Genomic DNA, 19,704 nt, shown 5'->3' with positions numbered 1-19,704 from the left:
AAAATGAGTAACCGATTTTCTAAGAGACAGAATGAGCACCACAGGAGAAGGTTTCCAAAAAGAGATGAAAACCAGGACCCCTCAGGGCTTTGAGAGCTTTCCAGTTAAAAGGAGAGTGAACTCCATTCTGTGTTCCGGAGGGACCTCCTCGTTCTAGCAGCTCTTCCTGAGGGAAGTCACCAGCCCCGGGGGCCTCTCAGTCTCTCAGAGGCACTAGTCACAGCAAGTGGCTGTGTCTGAGGTGATGCACGTGGCTGTCCTCAGCACTGGCACTGGCAGTGGTAGCTAACACTTACTGAGTGCCTCCTACACAGGGGCCTGTCTTTTATGCCTCCTCTGGCCTGGGCTGTGCTGGCATTGGGGACAATGTGGTGTCGGGGGTCGGGGTTAGGTCTGGCCGCAGGAGGCCCTGTGTGGCAATCACGGCTTGAGGACATGTCTCATTAAGGGGTGTTTCTGTGGACATGGGAAGGTGGGCAGTGGATCTGAACCGGGACCTGTGGGGACAGCCTGTGGGACTGGGGATGGATGCTGCTGGGCTTGCTGTGCGTGGGTTCGGAGCCACACACCTGATTCCTTGGGAGCAGCCACGGCTGTGAGCCATAAAGCTATTTAAAATGTCCCAGAATATCTTGCCAGTGTGGTCACTGTAGCAGTCACTAGTGAGCAATCTCACAGTATTCTTTGTCCTGACTCTCAGACCCTGTGGGTGCTTTTCATTGGGTCCCAGCTCAGCGCCTGTGGCCCATGGCCGTGGGATGGTACAGTCAGGGTCTGACAGTGGGATTCATGGGGCTCAGCCTCCACATGGGGTGCCACCAGCTCTGTTCTACAGAGCCCTGGTCTTTGCCAGCCCATGCACCCCAGAGTCTGGCTGTTCCTAGCTGGGGTCCTGTCTCAGCACTATCTGAGCTTTGGGTGGTCTCCCTGCTGGGCTGGGCTTGCCCTGAGATATCCTGGCACCAGGGGAGCTCCACCCTTCCCGGGCACTTCCTACTCTCGGGTGTGTCTCCATGGATCTGCCTGGAGCCCGCTTCTGCAGAAGCTTCCCTGGGCCACAGCCCCCACTTCCGGCCTCAGGGATCCCCCTCACGTCCTACGAGACCTTGTGTGTGTGGAGGCGGTGGTGTGTAGTGTTAACAAATAGGCGGGTGCTCTCATGGCTAGATCCCAACCTGGGCTCTGCCCCTCATGCACCCTCGGACGCAGCCCTCTGCCCGCTCTGCCTCAGTTTCCTCTTCTCCTGTCAGGATTGTGTCTTAAGCTTGTCACTAGAACTCTGTGAATACCTTCTTTTGTGTAGATCAGAAGCAGCTAAATATTGGCAGTTTCTGTCTGAGATATTCACTCTGTCTTTGGCAGAGAAGCTAGAAGGTCATGTTAAGGTGATGGCTTTGAGTGGGCAGTGGCAGGGGAGGGTGCTCTTGTGAAGGGAAGATGAGGGCGGGGGCTTTCCTGGCTCGGTCTGTCCCCACCTGAGTCAGGTAGGGGCTGCCCAGAGCCTGCCGTTGAGCTCCCACACCGGCCCTAACCTGCCATGGTGTTGACTTCCCAGCCCAGGACCCCGGCATCTCCCCCAGCCAGAGTTTGTGTGCAGAAAGTTCCCGAGGCCTCACCACAGGCTCCCTGTCGGAGAGCGGAGTGGGGCCTGTAGAGGCATGCTGCCTGGTGATCCTGGCTGCGGAGAGCAAGGTGAGCAGGGTTGGTACCTGGGACCCAGGCCCTTCCCAGCCCCACCCATATCCTGACTCAGCCCCACCCATAGCTTGCCCAGGCTCCACCCATTCCAGCCCCAGCCCCACCCACCACCTGACCCAGGTCCCACTGAGTCCCAGTCTGATACCTCCATGCTGGTTCCTTCTTCTCTTCTTCGTTGGCCCCACCTTTCCCTCCCCCATGTGGGGGCTGTGGTCTTCACACCAAGCTGTGCCATTGGGGAAGACTCTGGGGGAGTGGCTTGAGGCCCACCATAGAGCTGCCAGCCTCAGGGAGCCCCCTGATACCCTTCTGTTTAATTTTCACATCTTTAGTAAGACCAGAGCAGGGATGGTGGTCTTTGGCAGCCTCTGATGAGTCTCCCTCCTCCTCATCACTGCCCACCTTCCACCTGAGTAGTTCTTCCTTCTGGGGCCTCCTCCCTGGCTTGTCCCCACTGGGAGCTCCTCCAGATGTTGCCCCCTGTCTCGGGGGAAGAGCCTCCCCAGGTGGGACCCGCGTTGACAGCGCATGTGTGAAGGGTTGTGCGGTGTCAGGAATGCTGTCCATGTGCCCTGGCTCGGATGCTGTCCGCTCTCTGCCCTTTTCCTGAGGCTGTCACGGGTGCTGAGATGGCTGTGGGTGGGAGAGCAGTGCAGGAGGAGGGACAGAGGTGATGCTCCTGCAGGTCCAGAGAGCCTCCTGGGTGTGGGCTGGCATCCTTGTGGCCCTGGTGGGCAGTGGGAGACAGTGGGCCCTGTTTCTAGGTGTTCGTTCTGCATCTGAGGTGTCGGATGCCCAGGAAGCTGCCTGGAAGGCTCAGCCTTGTCCTCCATTGGCAGGTTGCCGCGGAAGAGCTGTGCTCCCTGCTTGGCCAGGTCTTCCAGATCGTGTACACGGAGTCCACCATCGACTTCCTGGACAGAGCCATATTTGATGGGGCCTCGACACCCACCCACCACCTATCCCTTCACAGTGGTACGTGAGCAACTGGGCTCCCTCTCCCCTTCCCACCAGGGCTCTGCTGCAAGCTCCTGCCAGAATAGCACTTTGGTGGCCACCGTCCAGGGCAGAGTTTGAGTCAGCACCCTTCATTCCCAGACTTCACTGTTCACGTGTTCTCCCCACTCCCTCCTTTAGGCCCCCTGGTGGCTTCCTGCATAACTCTGGGGGCCAAGAACACTTACTTTGGAACCACTGGTGGCTAAAGTCACTGTACCAAACTTAAAAGTGAGGGCTGGGAGGGGCTCCCTGCACCATGGGTGTGGGGCCCCTTCCAGGGTGCAGGCTGCCCAGGGCAGGGTGGGGGCGGCGGCTGGAAGAGCACAGAGCCCAAAGGTGGTGCAGGGGGACTGGCGCTCAGAGCACCAGGGAGTGTTTCTGGGAATTGTAAGCTCACAGCACGCTTCGTTTACATGTAGCCCACTGAAGCTCAGTCTTGTAAACACCAGGAGCATCGACTTTTCAAATAAATAGTTTATTGAGGATCCGTGGCTTCTGTCAGGGGAACAGGAAGAAAGATATTGGAGACAGCTCAGTGGTAGCCTCCAGGGCTGGAGGCCGCTGGTCTCTCTGTGGAGAGGAGTGCAGCCCCACACCCTCCAGTGCAGCTCACACATCCCCGTGAACAGCACAGAACCCTCTGCATGTAAACACGAATCTGCAGGGGTGCTTTGATGAAGGGCTGGTTCCCTGGCTGTGTCCTCATCTCGCTGTTTGTGCTGTAGCTGCTTGCAGCCCCACAAAGATAGCCTGGTGAGGCTGGTAGTCTGTCCTCATGGGCAGGTGGGAAGGTTGAGGCCCCAGTGGGCGGCAGGTGGTTTACTGAGCTATAGTTAAACATTCAGCTTTAGTGTGGTTGCTTTGGCCCTTGCATTTTTTTTTAAAAAATATACTGTTGTACTAAAAGATACACACAAATCGAAAGTATACAGCTGAATGAGTTTTCACAAAGTAGACAGGGATGTTCACTGTCTACTGATGAAGCGTCTCTTGTTCTGGCCACTGGGGAGCTTGCTTCAGCCCCGCCACTTGGCACATCTTCAGGGACCAGAGCATTGTCCTGGCTCCTGTCCCGACCCACGGCAGGTGGTGCATCTCAGGAGAAGCAGGTGTAGGTGCAGCCCAAAGGGTGCACCCCAGGGGCCTGGGTGGCTCCCCACCGCCAGGGCTCTGCCTCTTCTGCTTAGCACGTGGTTACTGGGCTCAGGGCCCCCTCCCCCACATAACCAGAAGCTTCTGTGTTCTATATTTCCTGCACAGATGACTCTTCCACAAAGGTGGACATGAAGGAGCCATATGAGACGGAAGCCAGCACTTTGTGAGTACCCCTACCTGGGTCTCAGTGCTGCCCATAAAGCTGCCCGGCCCCACCTCCCTTCCCCAGCTTCAGGAGTCTCCCAGTGCATCGGCTCCTTGGGTCACGCTAGTGCTGTCATCGCCCCACTGAGACCCTGCTAGGCTGCTGGCCCCTTCTGGGTCCTTCCCTGCACATGCCCTTCTCTGTCTTTCCCCGAGCACCTCCTCCGTGACAGGCCTCCTGTTTGTCTCAGCCCCTGGCTCTCACTGGACCCCTGGGGGTGAGGGTGAGGCCCGGGGCAGGGCTCGGGGGCCGCCCACTCACATCCTGGCTTGTGCCTTGCAGCTCCTTCCCCGAGTGTGCACATGCAGGCGGCGTCTCGCCCTTGTCCTTCTGCATGCAGACAGCACCCCATGCCAAGACGGTTAGCGAGAGTGAGCTGAGCGCCACGGCTGCGGAGCTTCTGCAGGACTACATGCTCACGGTACGCCGCCTGCTACTTGCCCACCAAGGTCAGAAGATGCTGGCCCCGCCGGCAAGCCCGTGCGCAGTGCCTACGGGCTAGGAGCTCCCTGGAGGAGGTGGGAGGAAGGCTTGCTTCTCCGTGGGTGGAGCTGGGGGGAGCAGGGATGCCTTGCTTACAACTGGGCCTCAAAGTCTTTCCTACCAGGTCAGTTTTTGGAAAGAGCATGAGGTGGCCAAGGCCTGAGTGTGGGGCTGCTCTGGCCTCTGGGGCTGAACCACAGACCTGTCTCTGGGTCTCCGGTGGGGAATGGTGGCATGGGTTGCAGGTCATTCCCTAGAAGGGCCAGATGGGCCTTATCGCTCAGCAGACTTTTCCCCTGTTCCTCGACTTCACGTCATTAAAAACTTGGTCAATACACCGAATATCACTCTGGGCTCTGTGTGCAGTTCCGTGGCTCCTGGCAGTGGTGTCAGACATGCGCCCTCCACCCACTGATGGCCAGCCAGGCCAGCCAGGTGGCAGGTTAAAGCAGATGGCGTGGGCTGGTCTCGGAGGCACTGGTGTGGGGGCCTCGGTGCTGGTGTGGGGTTCCCCTCCCTCCTGCTGACCCTCCAGCAGGGGTCAAGCTGGGCGTGGGCAGGGTGGAGGCAGCGCCGGTCACACCCTGCCGCGGGCCTGCTCTCTCGGCAGCTGCGCACCAAGCTGTCGTCACAGGAGATCCAGCAGTTCGCGGCGCTGCTGCACGAGTACCGGGACGGGGCCTCCGTGCACGAGTTCTGCATCAACCTGCGGCAGCTCTACGGGGACAGCCGCAAGTTCCTGCTGCTCGGTGAGCGACTCTGGGGACCCTGCCCCTGGGGAGCCAGACTCGGGGTGAGCTGGGCACTGCATGCCTGGCAAGGGCTGAGGGAGGCTCTTCAGAGGAAGTTGGTGCAGGGACAGGTTTGGGGGAGTAGGCAGGAGCTTGCTGGGCGGAGGAGTGATGACGCCATTCCCAGTGAAAAGCAGCCTTAGCTGAGGCCCCGAGAGGAGAGCCTGCAGAGTCAGCAGGGCGGGCGGGTACTCAGGGCCTGCCACAGACAGCCAGATGCAGCCCTGGATGTGTGTCCACATGCAGAAACACAGTGGAGCGACTGCTTTCCCTATGCCGATCCCAGAGAACCTGGCTGGTGGAGGCTCCCAGGTCCTGGGCTCTGCCCCCAACAATGCAAGGAGGGTGCTCTGCTGATGGGGTGGGGGTGGAGGTGAAGGGCTGAGGGCAGACCTGCATCCAGTCTGATCTCTTGCTGACTCCATAGGCCCCTTGGAGTCAGCCCAAGCCAAGCCTGGGGTCCAAGGCCTGTTTCATATTGTCCTCACATCAGAGTAGGTTTTCTCACACCTACTTTCCAGGAAGTAGGTGGTCACTTGGGAGCTGGGCAGTGGGGCCTGGTGCTTGGAGCCTGGTTTCAGCCTCCCCTGCGCCCTCTCCTCTCCTATGTTTGGAAACCTGTGAAGTGGGGCTTTCCTGAGGACCGAGGGGAGTGATATAAGAGTGTGGCTTCTGGCCTGCACCAGCCCTGTTGCCAAGGCAGGGCCAGTCCACAGCACTTGTCAGGATTGGGGCAGACACATGGGGCAGGTGGGGTGGGTTTATCCAGGCCGTGGGCCCCCTGGGACAGGCACACATGTGCTTTCAGCAAGAGGCTTGGCTTAGGGTCAGGTGGGCCATGTGTCTGCAGGTCTGCGGCCCTTCATCCCTGAGAAAGACAGCCAGCACTTCGAGAACTTCTTGGAGACCATTGGGGTGAAGGATGGCCGTGGAATCATCACAGACAGCTTCGGCAGGTACCGCCGGGCCACGAGCTCCACCTCCACCTCCACCTCCAATGGGAACAGGGCCGCAGGCAGCTCTGACGACCAGTCCGCGCCCTCGGAAGGGGATGAGTGGGACCGCATGATCTCGGACATCAGCAATGACATCGAGGCGCTGGGCTGCAGCATGGACCAGGACTCAGCCTGATGGCACCGGGGCCCTTGCCAGTCGCCCTCCTGGTCCCCGGACACAGGTGGCTCTACTGTGAAGGAGGCACCCCCATGCCGGGGCAGAAATTCAAGCTGCACCCACCTGCATGCCACCCTGCCTCGGGAGGGGTCCTGTCAGCCAGACCCTGGACAGCTGTCATTTTGCACACGACGTTTCTATTGAAACTCTCAGAGACCTTAAAAGAAGTTTACTGCAATGTGAATAATTTATCTCTGGTTGCCATTGTGTTTCTGCTCCAGTGGGATAAGAGCTGGGGACTCCTGTCTGGCCTCTGTCTCAGACCCACACGCCCTGGCGGGGCACGGTGGACTGAGCACTTGTGCCCGACACCTCCAGGGAGGGCCTGATTTGGGTGTGGACACAGGGTAGGGAGCAGGTGTCCTGACCACACGTGGACATGAGCACTGGGCTCTCGGAGGGGCTCGCTGTCCTGCAGCCCTTTATCCGTGCCCGTGACCCCAGGCCCATTCACCGTCATGGTGGTTCACAGCAAACCTGCACACCACGTCTTCACCAGAAGTGCCATCCTCACCCTGAGAGCATGGAGTCTTGGAGCCCAGGGTCCCTGGTTGTCAGGGAGGCCAGTGGGGGCCCGTCAAACCCCTTGGCCTTGGTCCCCCCTGGGCGGGGCCCCTCCTGTGCCCTTGGGACATGGGAAGGCCATGGGGGTGACCTCGGGGCCGTCAGCCTGGAGGCTGGGGCCTGGCACTGCAGTGCAGGTGCGGGGAGGCCCAGCTCTGGGACTCCCTCCTCACCCCCAAGATACCTCCACACCTTGAGGCTCCTGACTGCATATGCAAGAAGCCCTGGGCTCAGCAGGGTGGGTACTTGAGCCCCCGGGAGGGAGGACAGGGATGTGGGCTCGCTGTCCAGCCCTGTGGGAACCAGGCAGGGGTCTGCAGTCCCCTAGTCTCCCTACCGCTGACAAGGGGCAGGACTGGAGGAGGGATCTCAGACCTCATTCTGGCTCTGGCGGACCAGGTGCTGGCTGTGGGCCCGGGCTGGGCAGAGCTAAGGGAGACAGTTGGTAGATGCCGTCTCTAGGTGTGTGTGCAAATCAACCTGCCCTGGAAGCATCTGAACAGCTAAAGATAGCCACGTGGGCCAGGGGCCATCCCTTCCATAGCCCACCCTGTGCTTGTGAACAGTGGGGACCTTGTGTCCCATGAGCCTTCTGTGACGGTCGGGACTGCTGCTCTTCCCCAGGGGCTCCACCCACATGTGGTCCCTCACTCAGTGGTCTCCCTCTTTTGTCCTGGGACATCACCCCCACCCTGTGGGTCCCGGGACTTTGTAGGAGAGAGAGGACAGGGAGAGGATGGTGACTTTTAGAGTTGGGCCACAGGGAGGGGCCAGGAACTTCGGGAGATTGTGCTCTTCGCCTGAGCAGACACTACTTCCCGCAGCTCCCCCAGCTTGGGGGCCCCTGCATCTGGGGAGTTCCTTCCAGAAACTGTTATTCCCAGGCCCATGCCTTGGGCCACAGCCAAGTGACTGGACTGTCCACAATCCCTGGACAAGGTGGATTCCCTGGGACGCGGGGGAGGGACCACCACCCTCCTTAGGACCTGTGTGGCTTCAGGAAGTGTCTGCACACCTCCTGCAATCTGTTTAGCCAGAGCCTGTGCTGGAGGAGCAGAGAGGCGATGAAGGGACACCACTTTATTGAGCAGCAGAGCTAGGGGGCAGGGGTGGAGCCGGGTCTCTGGTCAGCAACTACATTGTCAGCTCCTGTGAGAATTGTAGAAAGAGAGGGTCATATTGGGGACAGGCCCTGGCAGACAGCAGCAGGGCATTTGTGAAGGGGCCAGCCACTCACCATGATGGCATTGACGATGTCACTCTGGTTGTCCCTCAGGGCCCGCACGGCCTTGGCCCTTGACACGTTGGCCTGCGCCATCACCAGCTCGATATCGCGCAACTCCAGTCCTGCCTCATCCACCTGGAGCGGGATGTGCAGGGAGGTGCTGCAGTGGCCTGCTCCCCCAGGGAGAGGACCCCAGGCCAAGCTGCCCCCTCCGCGAGGGGCCTGGGCCCCGAGGTCTCACCTCCTCCTCCTCCTCCTCCTCCTGCTCGCACTCAGGTCTCGCCCTCGGCCCAGGCGCTGACTCGGGCACCAGGGCAGAGGGCTCCGAGGGCACCTTGAACTTCTCGGCCGCAGCCCTGTGCACCTGCTGCGACAGGTCCTCGATCTGCAGCACAGAGGTCCGCTGTCAGCCAAGCCTGCGCCCCAGACGCCCACCCCGTGCCCCTGGCCAGCCGCTCAGACCTTGGCCTCGCCGAAAACCACGTAGGTGTCTGAGGCTGGGCTCTTAAAGACGTCAGGCTTGGCAATGACAAAGAGGATGTTCTTGGACTTCTGGATGGTGATCCTGGTGACCCCCTGGATCTGTCGTAAGCCCAGCTTGGACATCGCCTGGAAGCACAATGGTCTCAGACCTGGGCATGGGCCCCAAAGTTCCCAGACGGGGGTTGGGGGAGAGGAACAAGTCCCGGGGAGACGGTCCACCGCCAGGGGCACAAGGGCTCCACCACCCACCCTCTGTGGAGGCTCCCAGGTGGCTCCCTGTGTGAGCACGTAGGATGTCGGACTCAGGCTATGAGTCTGTTTCAACTGACAGCCCGGCCCCAGTCACTTCACCCAAGGCATCCAGTTATTCCCTTTATCCCAGGGCCCCTATCGGTGGGATTCATCAGCCATGGGGTGGGAAAGGGTCCTCTTACACTGCCAGCCCCACTCTCGGGGTGGCTGGGGTTGTCTGGTCAGCCTGGTCCCTCCTGGAGGGAGCAGGGTCCCAGACGTCTGCCCAGCCCACCTTTCGGGCCTTCTTCTCACTGCGACTCTGCTTGGCTTTGGCGACTGTCTCCTCGCTCCCGCTGCCGGCTGGGGCCTGGAGAAGAAAGGGGGTCTGAGCACCCGAGGGCAGGGCATGGAGCCCTCCCCTGGGCGCACAACCTGCCTTTTCGGGCACCTGGGCTGGGCACTGTGCGGTCTGCGGTCCTGGGAGGTCCTGCTCCTCCAGCTCGGCTGATGACTCCCCGTGGCTGTCCGAGTGCTGGCCGGAGCCCAGAGCGCGGGGCGAGTCTGAGGAAGGGGAGTGTGAGGATGGCCTGCCCTTCTTGCAGGCACGGGGCGAGCAGCGCTGGCATCCCTGCCCAGCCCTCTGCCCCCTGGGTCCCTGGCTCAGGACAGCACTGCCACCTGCATCCCACTCACCTTCCTCCAGACTGTCGCCGTCATCCTGCTCAGTGGCTGGGAGCGCTCGAGGGCCGGCTGGGCTCCGGGGCCCGGGGCCCGGAGGCACTTGGCGAGGGGGTGAGAGCCTCGAGGCCGGGTCTTTGGCATGGGTACCCCTCTTGGGGGCTGCCTTGGGGCTGAGGAGGGTGGGGTGGGGTGGGAGGCTGACCTGCCCAGCCCCAGGGGGGGTTGTGATCCCTGAGGAGGCAGCCACCGCCCGCTGGGCTCTTGGCCGAGGTGGTGGGTGGCCCGGAGAGCCCAGGGGCTCTGCGCCCTCCACCAAGTCTTCCCGGGGGCCCCGGCAAGGGCAGGGGGCAGGGGATGCCAGGGGGGTTGGGACTGCCTCCATGAGGGCACCAGGAGCAGGGGGCTCAGGGCTCTGGATCCTGTCTTGGGGTGTACTGGGCAGGCCCCCTATGGGGCTTTCTGGAGGCTGCAGTGGGGAGGGGCCAAGGACTCCAAGTGCTGCCTGGGCCTGCTCTCCCCTGCCTGGGCCCAGCACAGGCTTTGACTGCCTCAAGGGCAGTGGAGATGTTGGGGCAGGATCTTTGGCACAGTGCCCTCCCAGCCTGGGCACAGCTCTTGAAGGAGACTCTGAGCAGGAGCCCAGCCCAGCCTCTGAGCCCACAGCCATGGGAAGCCTGTGCCCAAGAGTGGCCCTTCCCTCCTCCACTGGGCTTGGGGGCCCCAACTGGCCAACCTCCAGGCTGGCAGTGGGACACACCCCTGGGCCATGAACCACTGGCTTTAGGGCTTCATGCCCCTGGTGCTCAGCCCCCAGGGCTTTCTTTGGGAGTGAACTAGACTCAGCTCCATCACCCCCATGTGCACAGACATCATGAAAGGCTTCCTGCTCAGGTGCCAAAATGCCCTTGGCTACTTCCTCCCCACTGGAGTCAGGCTTTGGGGGACCTTGGACAGCTGTGAAAGGCTCAGGTATGTCTGGGATCTCTGTGGCAGGCTTGGAGGGGCCTGCATCTCCCTCCAAGGGTGTCCGAGCATCTGCAGGTAGGTCTGGGCCACCCAGATGTATCTGATCCAAGGCCAGAGAGTCTGAGCCTCCAGTGTGGTCTGGGTCTCTTTGCTCAGGCGCTGGCCTTAGTCCCAGGGTCTTGCTTCCTTTCCTACGGGCTGCAGTGACTGTGGGTTCTGTCCCTTGGGTACAGCCTGCGTCAGTCATAAGGGCCTGAGGGCTGGCACTGGTGGCAGATACTTGACTGGAGGGGAGACCTGCATCCTGCAGGAGTGAGGATGCTGTCAGGTCTTCTTCTGACTGGGGCTCTGAGCTGGCCTCGGAGGCAGATCCCTGGACCAAGGGGAGACCGGCATCCTGCAGGGGTGAGGATGCTGTCAGGTCTTCTTCTGACTGGGGCTCTGAGCTGGCCTCAGAGGCAGATCCCTGGACCAAGGGGAGACCTGCGTCCTGCAGGGGCAGGGATGCTGTCAGATCCTCTTCTTCTGACTGGGGCTCAGGGCTGGCCTCGGAGGCAGATCCCTGGACCAAGGGGAGACCTGCGTCCTCCAGGGGCAGGGATGCTGTCAGGTCCTCTTCTTCTGACTGGGACTCTGAGCTGGCCTCAGAGGCAGATCCCTGGACCAAGGGGAGACCTGCATCCTGCAGGGGTGAGGATGCTCTTAGGTCTTCTTCTGACTGGGGCTCTGAGCTGGCCTCGGAGGCAGATCCCTGGACCAAGGGGAGACCTGCACCCTGCAGGGGTGGAGAGGCTGTCAGATCCTCTTCTGACTGGGGCTCTGAGCTGGCCTCAGAGGCAGATCCCTGGACCAAGGGCAGATCTGCATCCTGCAGGGGCAGGGATGCTGTCAGGTCCTCTTCTTCTGACTGGTGCTCCAGGCTGGCCTCGGAGGCAGATCCCTGGACCAAGGGCAGGCCTGCGTCCTGCAAGGGTGGGGATGCTGTCAGGTCCTCTTCTTCTGACTGGTGCTCCAGGCTGGCCTCGGAGGCAGATCCCTGGACCAAGGGCAGGCCTGCGTCCTGCAAGGGTGGGGATGCTGTCAGGTCCTCTTCTTCTGACTGGTGCTCCAGGCTGGCCTCGGAGGCAGATCCCTGGACCAAGGGCAGGCCTGCGTCCTGCAAGGGTGGGGATGCTGTCAGGTCCTCTTCTTCTGACTGGTGCTCCAGGCTGGCCTCGGAGGCAGATCCCTGGACCAAGGGCAGGCCTGCGTCCTGCAGGGGTGGGGATGCTGTCAGGTCCTCTTCTTCTGACTGGTGCTCCAGGCTGGCCTCGGAGGCAGATCCCTGGACCAAGGGCAGGCCTGCGTCCTGCAGGGGTGGGGATGCTATCAGGTCCTCTTCTTCTGACTGGTGCTCCAGGCTGGCCTCGGAGGCAGATCCCTGGACCAAGGACAGACCTGCATCCTGCAGGGGCGGGGATACTGTCAGGTCCTCTTCTGACTGGGGCTCTGAGCTGGCCTCGGAGGCAGATCCCTGGGCCAAGGGCAGATCTGCATCCTGCAGGGGCAGGGATGTTGTCAGGTCCTCTTCTTCTGACTGGTGCTCCAGGCTGGCCTCAGAGGCAGATCCCTGGACCAAGGGCAGGCCTGCATCCTGCAGGGGCAGGGATGCTGTCAGGTCCTCTTCTTCTGACTGGGGCTCAGGGCTGACCTCGGAGGCAGATCCCTGGACCAAGGGGAGACCTGTGTCCTGCAGGGGCGGGGATACTGTCAGGTCCTCTTCTGACTGGGGCTCTGAGCTGGCCTCGGAGGCAGATCCCTGGACCAAGGGGAGACCAGTGTCCTGCAGAGGCGGGGATGCTGTCAGGTCCTCTTCTGACTGGGGCTCCAGGCTGGCCTCAGAGATAGATCCCTGGGCCAAGGGGACACCAGCATCCTGCAGGGGTGTGGATGCCCTTAGATCGTCTTCTTCTGATTGGGGCTCAGGGCTGGCTTCGGAGGCAGATCCCTGGACCAAGGGGAGACCTGTGTCCTGCAGGGGTGGGGACACTGTCACTTCTTCTTCTGACTGGGGTTCAGGGCTGGCCTCGGAGGCAGATCCCTGGACCAAGTGGAGACCCGCTTCCTGCAGGGGCGGGGATGCTGTCAGATCTTCTGACTGGGGCTCAGGGCTGACCTCAGATGCAGATCCCTGGGCCAAGGGGAGACCTGCATCCTGCAGGGGTGAGGATGCTGTCAGGTCCTCTTCTTCTGACTGGGGCTCAGGGCTGACCTCGGAGGCAGATCCCTGGGCCAAGGGGAGATCTGCATCCTGCAGGGGTAAGGATACTGTCAGATCTTCTTCTGACTGGGGCTCAGGGCTGACCTCGGAGGCAGATCCCTGCACCAAGGGGAGACCAGCATCCTGCAGGGGTGGGGATGCTGTCAGGTCCTCTTCTTCTGACTGGGGCTCAGGGCTGGCCTTGGAGGCAGATCCATGGACCAAGTGGAGACCTGTGTCCTGCAGGGGTGGGGATACTGTCAGGTCCTCCTCGGACTGGGGTTCCAGGCTGGCCTCAGAGGAAAATTCCTGGACCAAGGGGAGATCTGCATCCTTCAGGGGTAAGGATACTGTCAGATCTTCTTCTGACTGGGGCTCAGGGCTGGCCTCAGAGGAAAATTCCTGGACCAAGGGGAGATCTGCATCCTTCAGGGGTAAGGATACTGTCAGGTCCTCTTCTTCTGACTGGGGCTCAGGGCTGGCCTCAGAGGCAGATCCCTGGACCAAGGGGAGACTTGCGTACTGCAGGGGTGGGGAGGTTGTCAGGTCCTCTTCTTCTGACTCGGGCTCAGGGCTTGTCTCAGAGGCAGATTCGTGGACCAAGGGAAGTCCTGCCTCCTGTAGGGGTGAGGATGTTTTCAGATCTTCTTCTGACTGGTGCTCAGGGCTGGCCTCAGAAGCAGATCCTTGGACCAAGGGGAAACCTGCATCCTGCAGGGGTAGGGAGGCTGTGCGATCTTCTTCTTCTGACTGGGGCTCCAGGCTGGCCTCGGAGGCAGATCCCTGGACCAAGGGGAGACCTGCATCTTTCAGGGTTGAGGATGCTGTCAGGTTCTCTTCTGACTGGGGCTCTGGGCTGGCCTCAGAGACAGATCCCTGGACCAAGGGGAGACCTGCGTCCTGCAGGGGTGGGGATGCCGTCATGTCCTCTTCTGACTGGGGCTCAGGGCTGACCTCAGAGACAGATCCCTGGACCAAGCAGAGACCTGCATCCTGCAGGGGTGAGGATGCTCTTAGATCTTCTTCTTCTGACTGGGGTTCAGGGCTGGCCTCAGAAGCAGATCCCTGGACCAAGGGGAGACCTGCATCCTGCAGGGGTGAGGATGCTGTTAGATTTTCTTCTTCTGACTGGGGCTCAGGGCTGGCCTTGGAGGCAGATCCCTGGACCAAGGGCAGACCTTCATCCTTCAGAGGTAAGGATGCTGTCAGATCTTCTTCTGACTGGCGCTCCAGGCTGGCCTCAGAGGCAGATCCCTGGACCAAGGGGAGACCTTCATCCTTCAGGGGTAAGGATGCTGTCAGATCTTCTGACTGGGGCTCAGGGATGGGCTCGGAGGCAGGTCCCTGGACTAAGGGGAGACCTGCATCCTGCAGGGGCACAGATGCTGTCAGGTCCTCTTCTTCTGATTGGGGCTCAGGGCTGACCTCAGATACAGATCCCTGGACCAAGGGGAGACCTGCATCCTGCAGGGGTGAGGATGCTGTCAGATCTTCTCCTGACTGGGGCTCAGGGCTGACCTCAGAGGCAGATCCCTGGACCAAAGGGAGACCTGCATCCTGGAGGGGTGAGGATGCTGTCAGGTCCTCTTCTTCCAGATGGGGCTCAGGGCTGGTCTTGGAGGCAGATTCCTGGGCCAAGGGGAAACCTGCGTCCTGCAGATGTGGGAATGCTGCTGGATCCACTTCTGGCTGGGGTTCAGGGCTGGTTGCAGTGGCAAACTCCTGGCCTGTGTCTTCCTTCAGGGTTTGCAGAGAGTTGAGGTCTGCTTCTCCCTTCAAAATCCAGGGCTCTGGGCCTAAAGTAGCAGTGTCTCCCTCCTGCAGAGGCTGAGATGGGACTGGGGCAACAGGTACTGGTCCCATGGTGAAGCCTGGCTCTTCTCCCTGGGCCTGAGGGCTCACCCCAGTGAAGTCCAGAGATTCCTGTGGGATGTGAGGGGCCATAGCAGCAGAAGACACCTGGGCTGCAGCGGGACCCACCCTCATTATCTCGGAGATGGGTTCTTGACTCTTGGCAGCCTGGCCAGCCTCTCCCTCGGACACCCCAAGAGCAAGCTCTGGGCCCCAGGAGGCAGCCTCCCCAGGGCTGTCCTGGAGCAATGTGGTGGGCTGTGCGTGGGGCTCTCCGCTGTACAGCCTGTCATCATCAGCCCCCGTGTAGGAGGCCAAGTCGGGGTCAGAGGAGGCAGCTGAAGTGTCATCCCGGAAGGCGAAGGCCTCGTCCACGCCCTCGGTGATGGACAGGTCGGACAGCGACTGCAGAGAGGATGCAAATGTGCTATCATCCTCGCCCTCCCCGGCTAGGTCCCCTCTGGGGAGGGGGACCTCCTGCTCCTCTTCGTGCTCCTCCTCCTCCACTTCCTCCTCCTCGTGGGGCAGGGGTGTCACCTCCACCGCCTCCACCTGGAAAATCAGGCTGCCCTGGAAGGGCAGGAGGTAAGCAGGGATCATCGGGTCATTGGCCAAGAAGTCCAGCTCGAAGAAGTGGCCCTCCTGACCCCAGGAAGAGCTGCTGTCTGCCGAGAGGCTGGACTCTGGGGATGAGCTGTCCGGGGTCCCGGCAGGGGGCAGCTCCCTCTCATCGACCACAGACCCAGGTGGAGAGAAGCCCCAGCCTGAGGGTACATCCAGCCCTTCGGCCAGGGCCTGCAGGCTCAGGGAGCAGGATGGGGATGAGGCCCAGCTGTCCCCGTCTGCTGTGATGTATGAGCCAGTAGGCGAGGCTGGCGGCGAGTCCCCTAGCTCAGCCTGGGCATCCTGGGCGTCCCTGTGGGGCCCGGGGCCAGGGAGCAGGGTGGAGGCTGTCTTGGTGGGGGTGGAGGGAGGCGTGAAGTAGGAATCGGGGTCTGGGGAAGGGAAAGGCACAGCAGGGTCACCCTGAGAACACAACTCGGGGGGTGGGTTCAGGTTAGCATGCCCACCCTCCCAGTCCCTGAGCTCCGGCACAGTTGCCCTGGGCAGTGGGGCTGCCTGGCGCGTCTCCTCGCCCATTACAATCCGGGGCTCCAGGGAGGCTGGGAGAGGACCTTCAGTAGTAGGCCGAACCTCGGCAGGCCCTGGGCTGGGGCCGCCCTCTGCCTGGACCGCCCAGGCTGAGGGGGCGCGGCCTGGCCCTGCATCCCAGCTGGCTCCCTCAGGCGGGGGCCGGGCACCAGGCTTGCCGTGCAGGAACGCGAGAGCCAGGGTGCTGGGCCCAGATGTCAGGGCACAGTGCTCCAGCCGGTCCCCCTTTGGGGTGGTAGCCGCAGCCGCATCACAGGACAGATCTGTGGAGACAGAAGGGCGTGAGAAGGGCAGGCATCTTCCCTGAGAGGCAGCTCCCTGGCTGCAGCTGCCCGTCCCTCAGGCAAGAGTTGAGCAGAGGACCGGGGGCCCACGAGGCTGGGTGTCTGCTGAAAAGCGAGGTCAGGAGAAGGAAAGGGTATTGCTGTGCCCGAGGGATGATTTCCAAGAGTTCTGACCATGGCGAGCAGCCTGGGGTCTGGCTTTCCTCCAAGATGCTCGTTAAAGATGAGACCAGCTCCTGTCTCTTAGGACACTAACTTGCTGACTCCAGGCACGTAATCTGTGCCGCCTCAGCCGGGCTTGCCAAGAAAGGTCTGCTCATGACCTCCTAGGTCGGTGGGCCCCCAGGGAGCAGGAAGTCTGCCCTCCACTCAGCTCTGGAACATTCCAGATCTCACACTTGCTGTGAAGTGGGAGTCTTGCTTCTCTGCCTTGTCTCTCTCCTTTCCCTGCTGCCTACACCTGAGGATGACCTGTCAGGGTCTCACTGGGCTCCGCTGCCCCACATCTATTTCCAGAGTTGGCACACGTGAGAGGGAAAGCAGGGGCCACGGTGTGCTGCCCTCAGGCAGGACATCCCAGCTCACTGCTGGCTCGGTGATGGCCAATTGTGGAGCACAGAGGGGCCCCGCCCTACCCCATAAACAGCTCTGAGGGGCTGTGGGCTCTTGGGGCTCTGAGTGCATTCGGCTGAGTTGCCAGCAGCAGCCACCCCCACAAAGCTGAGGCTCATTTGTGTGGGTCCCATGGCAGCAGATAGGGACTGCCCAGCTCCGGCCATGTTCTCTGGAGGCTTCCACATTCACCCATGACCACCCACAAGTACATCTCCTGTGCTTCAGCTTTCTGTCTGCAGAGTGGAGGTGAAGCTTAGGGCAGCCCCCTCCCCAGGCTCTGCCCATCTGCTGCAGCGGTGGCAGAACCCTGGGCCCTTGGGCCACACTACTGGGGTGCTGGCGAGGCCAGAGGGTCCTGAGAAGAGAGTCCTTTGGGTCCACGGGAGTGTGATGAACACCTAAACCCTGGAGGTGGGTGTGGCCGGCGGGGCTGGGTGCTGGAGACCAGGCTCTTGGCACGGGCCTGGTAGGGTACCCCTGTGCACCCTCACTGGACTCCAGGACCCCGAGACAGGCTGAGGGTGGGGTTGGGCACCAAGAGGACAGAGGAAGGGAAGCCAAAGGTCAAAGATTTTTGTGCCTCATTCAAGGCTGTTAAACAGTCCAAGCAGAGACAGCCCCGACCCACTTTACTGGACCCAGAGGGAGGCCGGGCCCTTGGGCCCAGTATGGGTTTCATCACCAGGGGACTTCTCACCCACAGCAAGGTGCCCTTCGCCCTCCCAGAGCCACATATGGCTGACCTGCCCAGTGGCCATCCTGGCTGGTCTTCCCGGGCCTAAGGCAGATCCCCTCCAACACTTGCTCCCTAAGTCTCTCCAAGGATTTGGGCTTGCACTCAGGGCCTATGCTCCCCAAGCCTTGCTCCCCCAGGGCCTCCCACCTTCCAGCCCTCGGGCTTCCCCAGGGTCCAGCTCCAGCCCTGTCCCTCCCTCCAGAGCCAGAACCAGTCGCCTGCCCAGAGGCAGCTCTCAAGCATGGGGGGTGGGGTGGGGGTGGGGGTGGAGGGGGATGGGGAGTGGGGAGGGCAGGCGCCCCGCGAATCCGCATCCCCAGTGGCTGGGGTGCAGGTGACAACCCACGCTGCAGGGGCCGTGAGGCCCATTCCCCGCCACCTCTCATACAATGGGGCGCGGCGGGGGACGCCGACCGGAGCTGGGAAGCTCACGCCTTCAAGTCGCTTTTGGCTCCAGGAGGACATCTAATCCACCCCGCCCTTCCCTGCGGTCCTGAGTAGGGGCCAGGGTTGGGCTACGTTGGGCTAGGACTGGGGACCAAGGAAGGGGACAGGGCGGGGATGGAGAAGGGACGGGAACGGAGAGAGGGCGGGGAGGGGGGCGCGAGGAGAAAATGGGACGGAGATGGTTGAGGGACAGGGTCGGAGAGGGAGAGGGGTAGAGACGGGAGGGACGAAGAGAGGGGCTGGCGGAGACACACGCAGGCGGGAGGGAGAGCGCGCCGCGGCCTCACCTGTGCGGGGTCCCGGCCCGCCCGCCTCCGGCAGCAGCAGCTCGGCGCGGGCAGCCTCCCCGGGCATGGCCTGGCCGTACGCCCGTCCTTCCGTCTCCTGTCTGTCCGTGAGTCCGTCCCGCGGAGCCTGCGCGGCCACCGCCCCTCGGCCGGGGGGTGAAAGGGGTCAGTGGATGACGTCAGCGCCGCCCCGCCCGCCCAGCGCCCCGAGTGAGCGAGTGAGCTTGCGCGGGCGCGCCAGGCACTGCGGTGTGCCGGGAGCGCAGGGGGTGGGACAGCCTCCCTCCCTCCCTCCCTCCCCATACCCCACCCCGACTGCACTCTCCTCCCGCGGTCCGCGGCCCCGCCTTTCCCGCAGCATCCCAGCCCTTGACCCCCCTCCTCTCCACTAACGGGAGAGGGGTTCAGGGCCAGTCGGAGGTATCACCCCTTAGTCGGGTCGGGAAGAGGCAGAAGGTCGTCAGAATTCGGGGTGCGGGGCCGGGGAGGGTGTTGGGGATTCTGGGGGACCGGCGCTTTGGGGGTGGCGGCGCCATAGGCCCCCTGCTCGAACACCCGGCTCCCAGCTGCCTGGGCAGGGGTCCTCATCCTAGCCCGGTGCCTCCATCCAAGAGGTGAGCTGGCGCCGCAGCTCTTCGCTGATTGGTCGGTCCTCGCACGTCGGTCTCCGTGGCAACCGCCTCCTGGCTCTATGGCAACCAGAGCCGGCAGGCAGGAGCGCATCAGGGAAAGCAGCCCCAGCGGAGCCCCGGGTTGACTGGTCCCCGGGGTTCCCCGCAGCTCAGCGCTGTCCCATCCTTCAGCTCTTGGGCAATGGAAGGAAGACGGAGAAGCTTGCCTTCCTCCATTCTCAGCAGACGTCCCTGCCACACCCCCAAGGTTGCAAACCCTCCCTGAGCTTTCCGGAGATGTGCCCTTGCTTCCACACAGGCCCTCCTGCACTCAGATTCACCGAGCATCCGCCCCGTGCCAGGCTCTGGGAGACAGTTGAACATTGTCACCACCCCAGAGCTAGACGGGGGCGGGGGTAGGCAATCAGAACAGCCATTGTTGTGGGGGAGTCTCCTCCATCCTCAATCTTCTGTTGGCTCTACCGCGGAGCCCATGGAGCCAGCGGCTGCCTGCTGGGCATCTCCCCAACACACCAGGCACCAGACCCATCATGTTCCAATCTAAGACCTGCATCTTGCATCCCTCTCAGTCGCTGGCAATCTGTCCAGCTATCCACCGATAGGGAGCTCCTGTTCTTTGTCCCTTTTCTCCACACCCATCTTCATCCTCACCTCCTAAGAGTTTCTAAGTTGCCTCTTCCAGAGAATTCCCTAGTGGCCCAGTGATTAGGCCTCTTTTTTTTAAGCAGTGCTTTCACTGCTGGGGCCCGAGTTCAATCCCTTGTGGGGGAACTAAGATCTCACAAGCTGCATCACAGCCAACAA

General features: G+C 61.9%; 2 protein-coding genes across 11 annotated transcripts in view; one reads left to right on the top strand and one right to left on the bottom strand.

Annotated features, from left to right (window-relative positions):
* The window catches only part of CCM2 (CCM2 scaffold protein), a 51,492-nt gene extending 44,797 nt beyond the window's left edge, over positions 1 to 6,695 (top strand). For all 8 annotated transcript variants that reach the window (XM_043872020.1, XM_043872017.1, XM_043872019.1 and 5 more), the window contains 6 exons: positions 1,556 to 1,692; positions 2,538 to 2,673; positions 3,958 to 4,015; positions 4,340 to 4,478; positions 5,151 to 5,289; positions 6,182 to 6,695. In XM_043872020.1, coding sequence (XP_043727955.1) covers positions 1,556 to 1,692; positions 2,538 to 2,673; positions 3,958 to 4,015; positions 4,340 to 4,478; positions 5,151 to 5,289; positions 6,182 to 6,462 — 890 coding nt within the window. In that variant the 3' untranslated portion in view covers positions 6,463 to 6,695. The remainder of the gene's footprint in view (positions 1 to 1,555; positions 1,693 to 2,537; positions 2,674 to 3,957; positions 4,016 to 4,339; positions 4,479 to 5,150; positions 5,290 to 6,181) is intronic.
* NACAD (NAC alpha domain containing) lies at positions 6,659 to 19,172 on the bottom strand. 3 transcript variants are annotated; one of them, XM_043872009.1, is made up of 8 exons: positions 18,269 to 19,172; positions 9,704 to 16,162; positions 9,447 to 9,571; positions 9,303 to 9,377; positions 8,756 to 8,902; positions 8,535 to 8,678; positions 8,306 to 8,428; positions 6,659 to 8,217 (listed from the first exon to the last, which is right to left on the bottom strand). In XM_043872009.1, exons 1-8 carry the CDS (start codon positions 18,333 to 18,335, stop codon positions 8,203 to 8,205), a joined length of 7,155 nt encoding a protein of 2,384 aa, XP_043727944.1. In that variant the 5' UTR covers positions 18,336 to 19,172; the 3' UTR covers positions 6,659 to 8,202. The 3 variants fall into 3 exon arrangements, with proteins under 3 accessions (XP_043727944.1, XP_043727946.1, XP_043727945.1); XM_043872011.1 differs by having other exon boundaries at positions 9,459 to 9,571; XM_043872010.1 differs by having other exon boundaries at positions 8,306 to 8,431; positions 8,532 to 8,678; positions 9,459 to 9,571; positions 18,269 to 19,171.
* Between the last annotated feature and the right edge of the window lie 532 nt (positions 19,173 to 19,704).

Source organism: Cervus elaphus, chromosome 18 (genome assembly GCF_910594005.1).
Source record: "Cervus elaphus chromosome 18, mCerEla1.1, whole genome shotgun sequence".
NCBI classification, from domain to species: Eukaryota; Metazoa; Chordata; class Mammalia; order Artiodactyla; family Cervidae; genus Cervus; species Cervus elaphus.
Note: the sequence above shows the minus strand (reverse complement) of the source record. Positions and strands in the feature narration are given on the sequence as shown.

Coding starts and splice junctions, on each gene's coding strand:
- NACAD (XM_043872009.1), bottom strand. CDS start 18,335: ATGCCCGGGGAGGCTGCCCGCGCCGAGCTGCTGCTGCCGGAGGCGGGC. Junction 9,378..9,446: donor CAGCCCAGGTGCCCGAAAAG/GCAGGTTGTGCG, acceptor TTTCTTCTCCAG/GCCCCAGCCGGCAGCGGGAG. Junction 8,429..8,534: donor AGGAGGAGGAGGAGGAGGAG/GTGAGACCTCGG, acceptor ATCCCGCTCCAG/GTGGATGAGGCAGGACTGGA.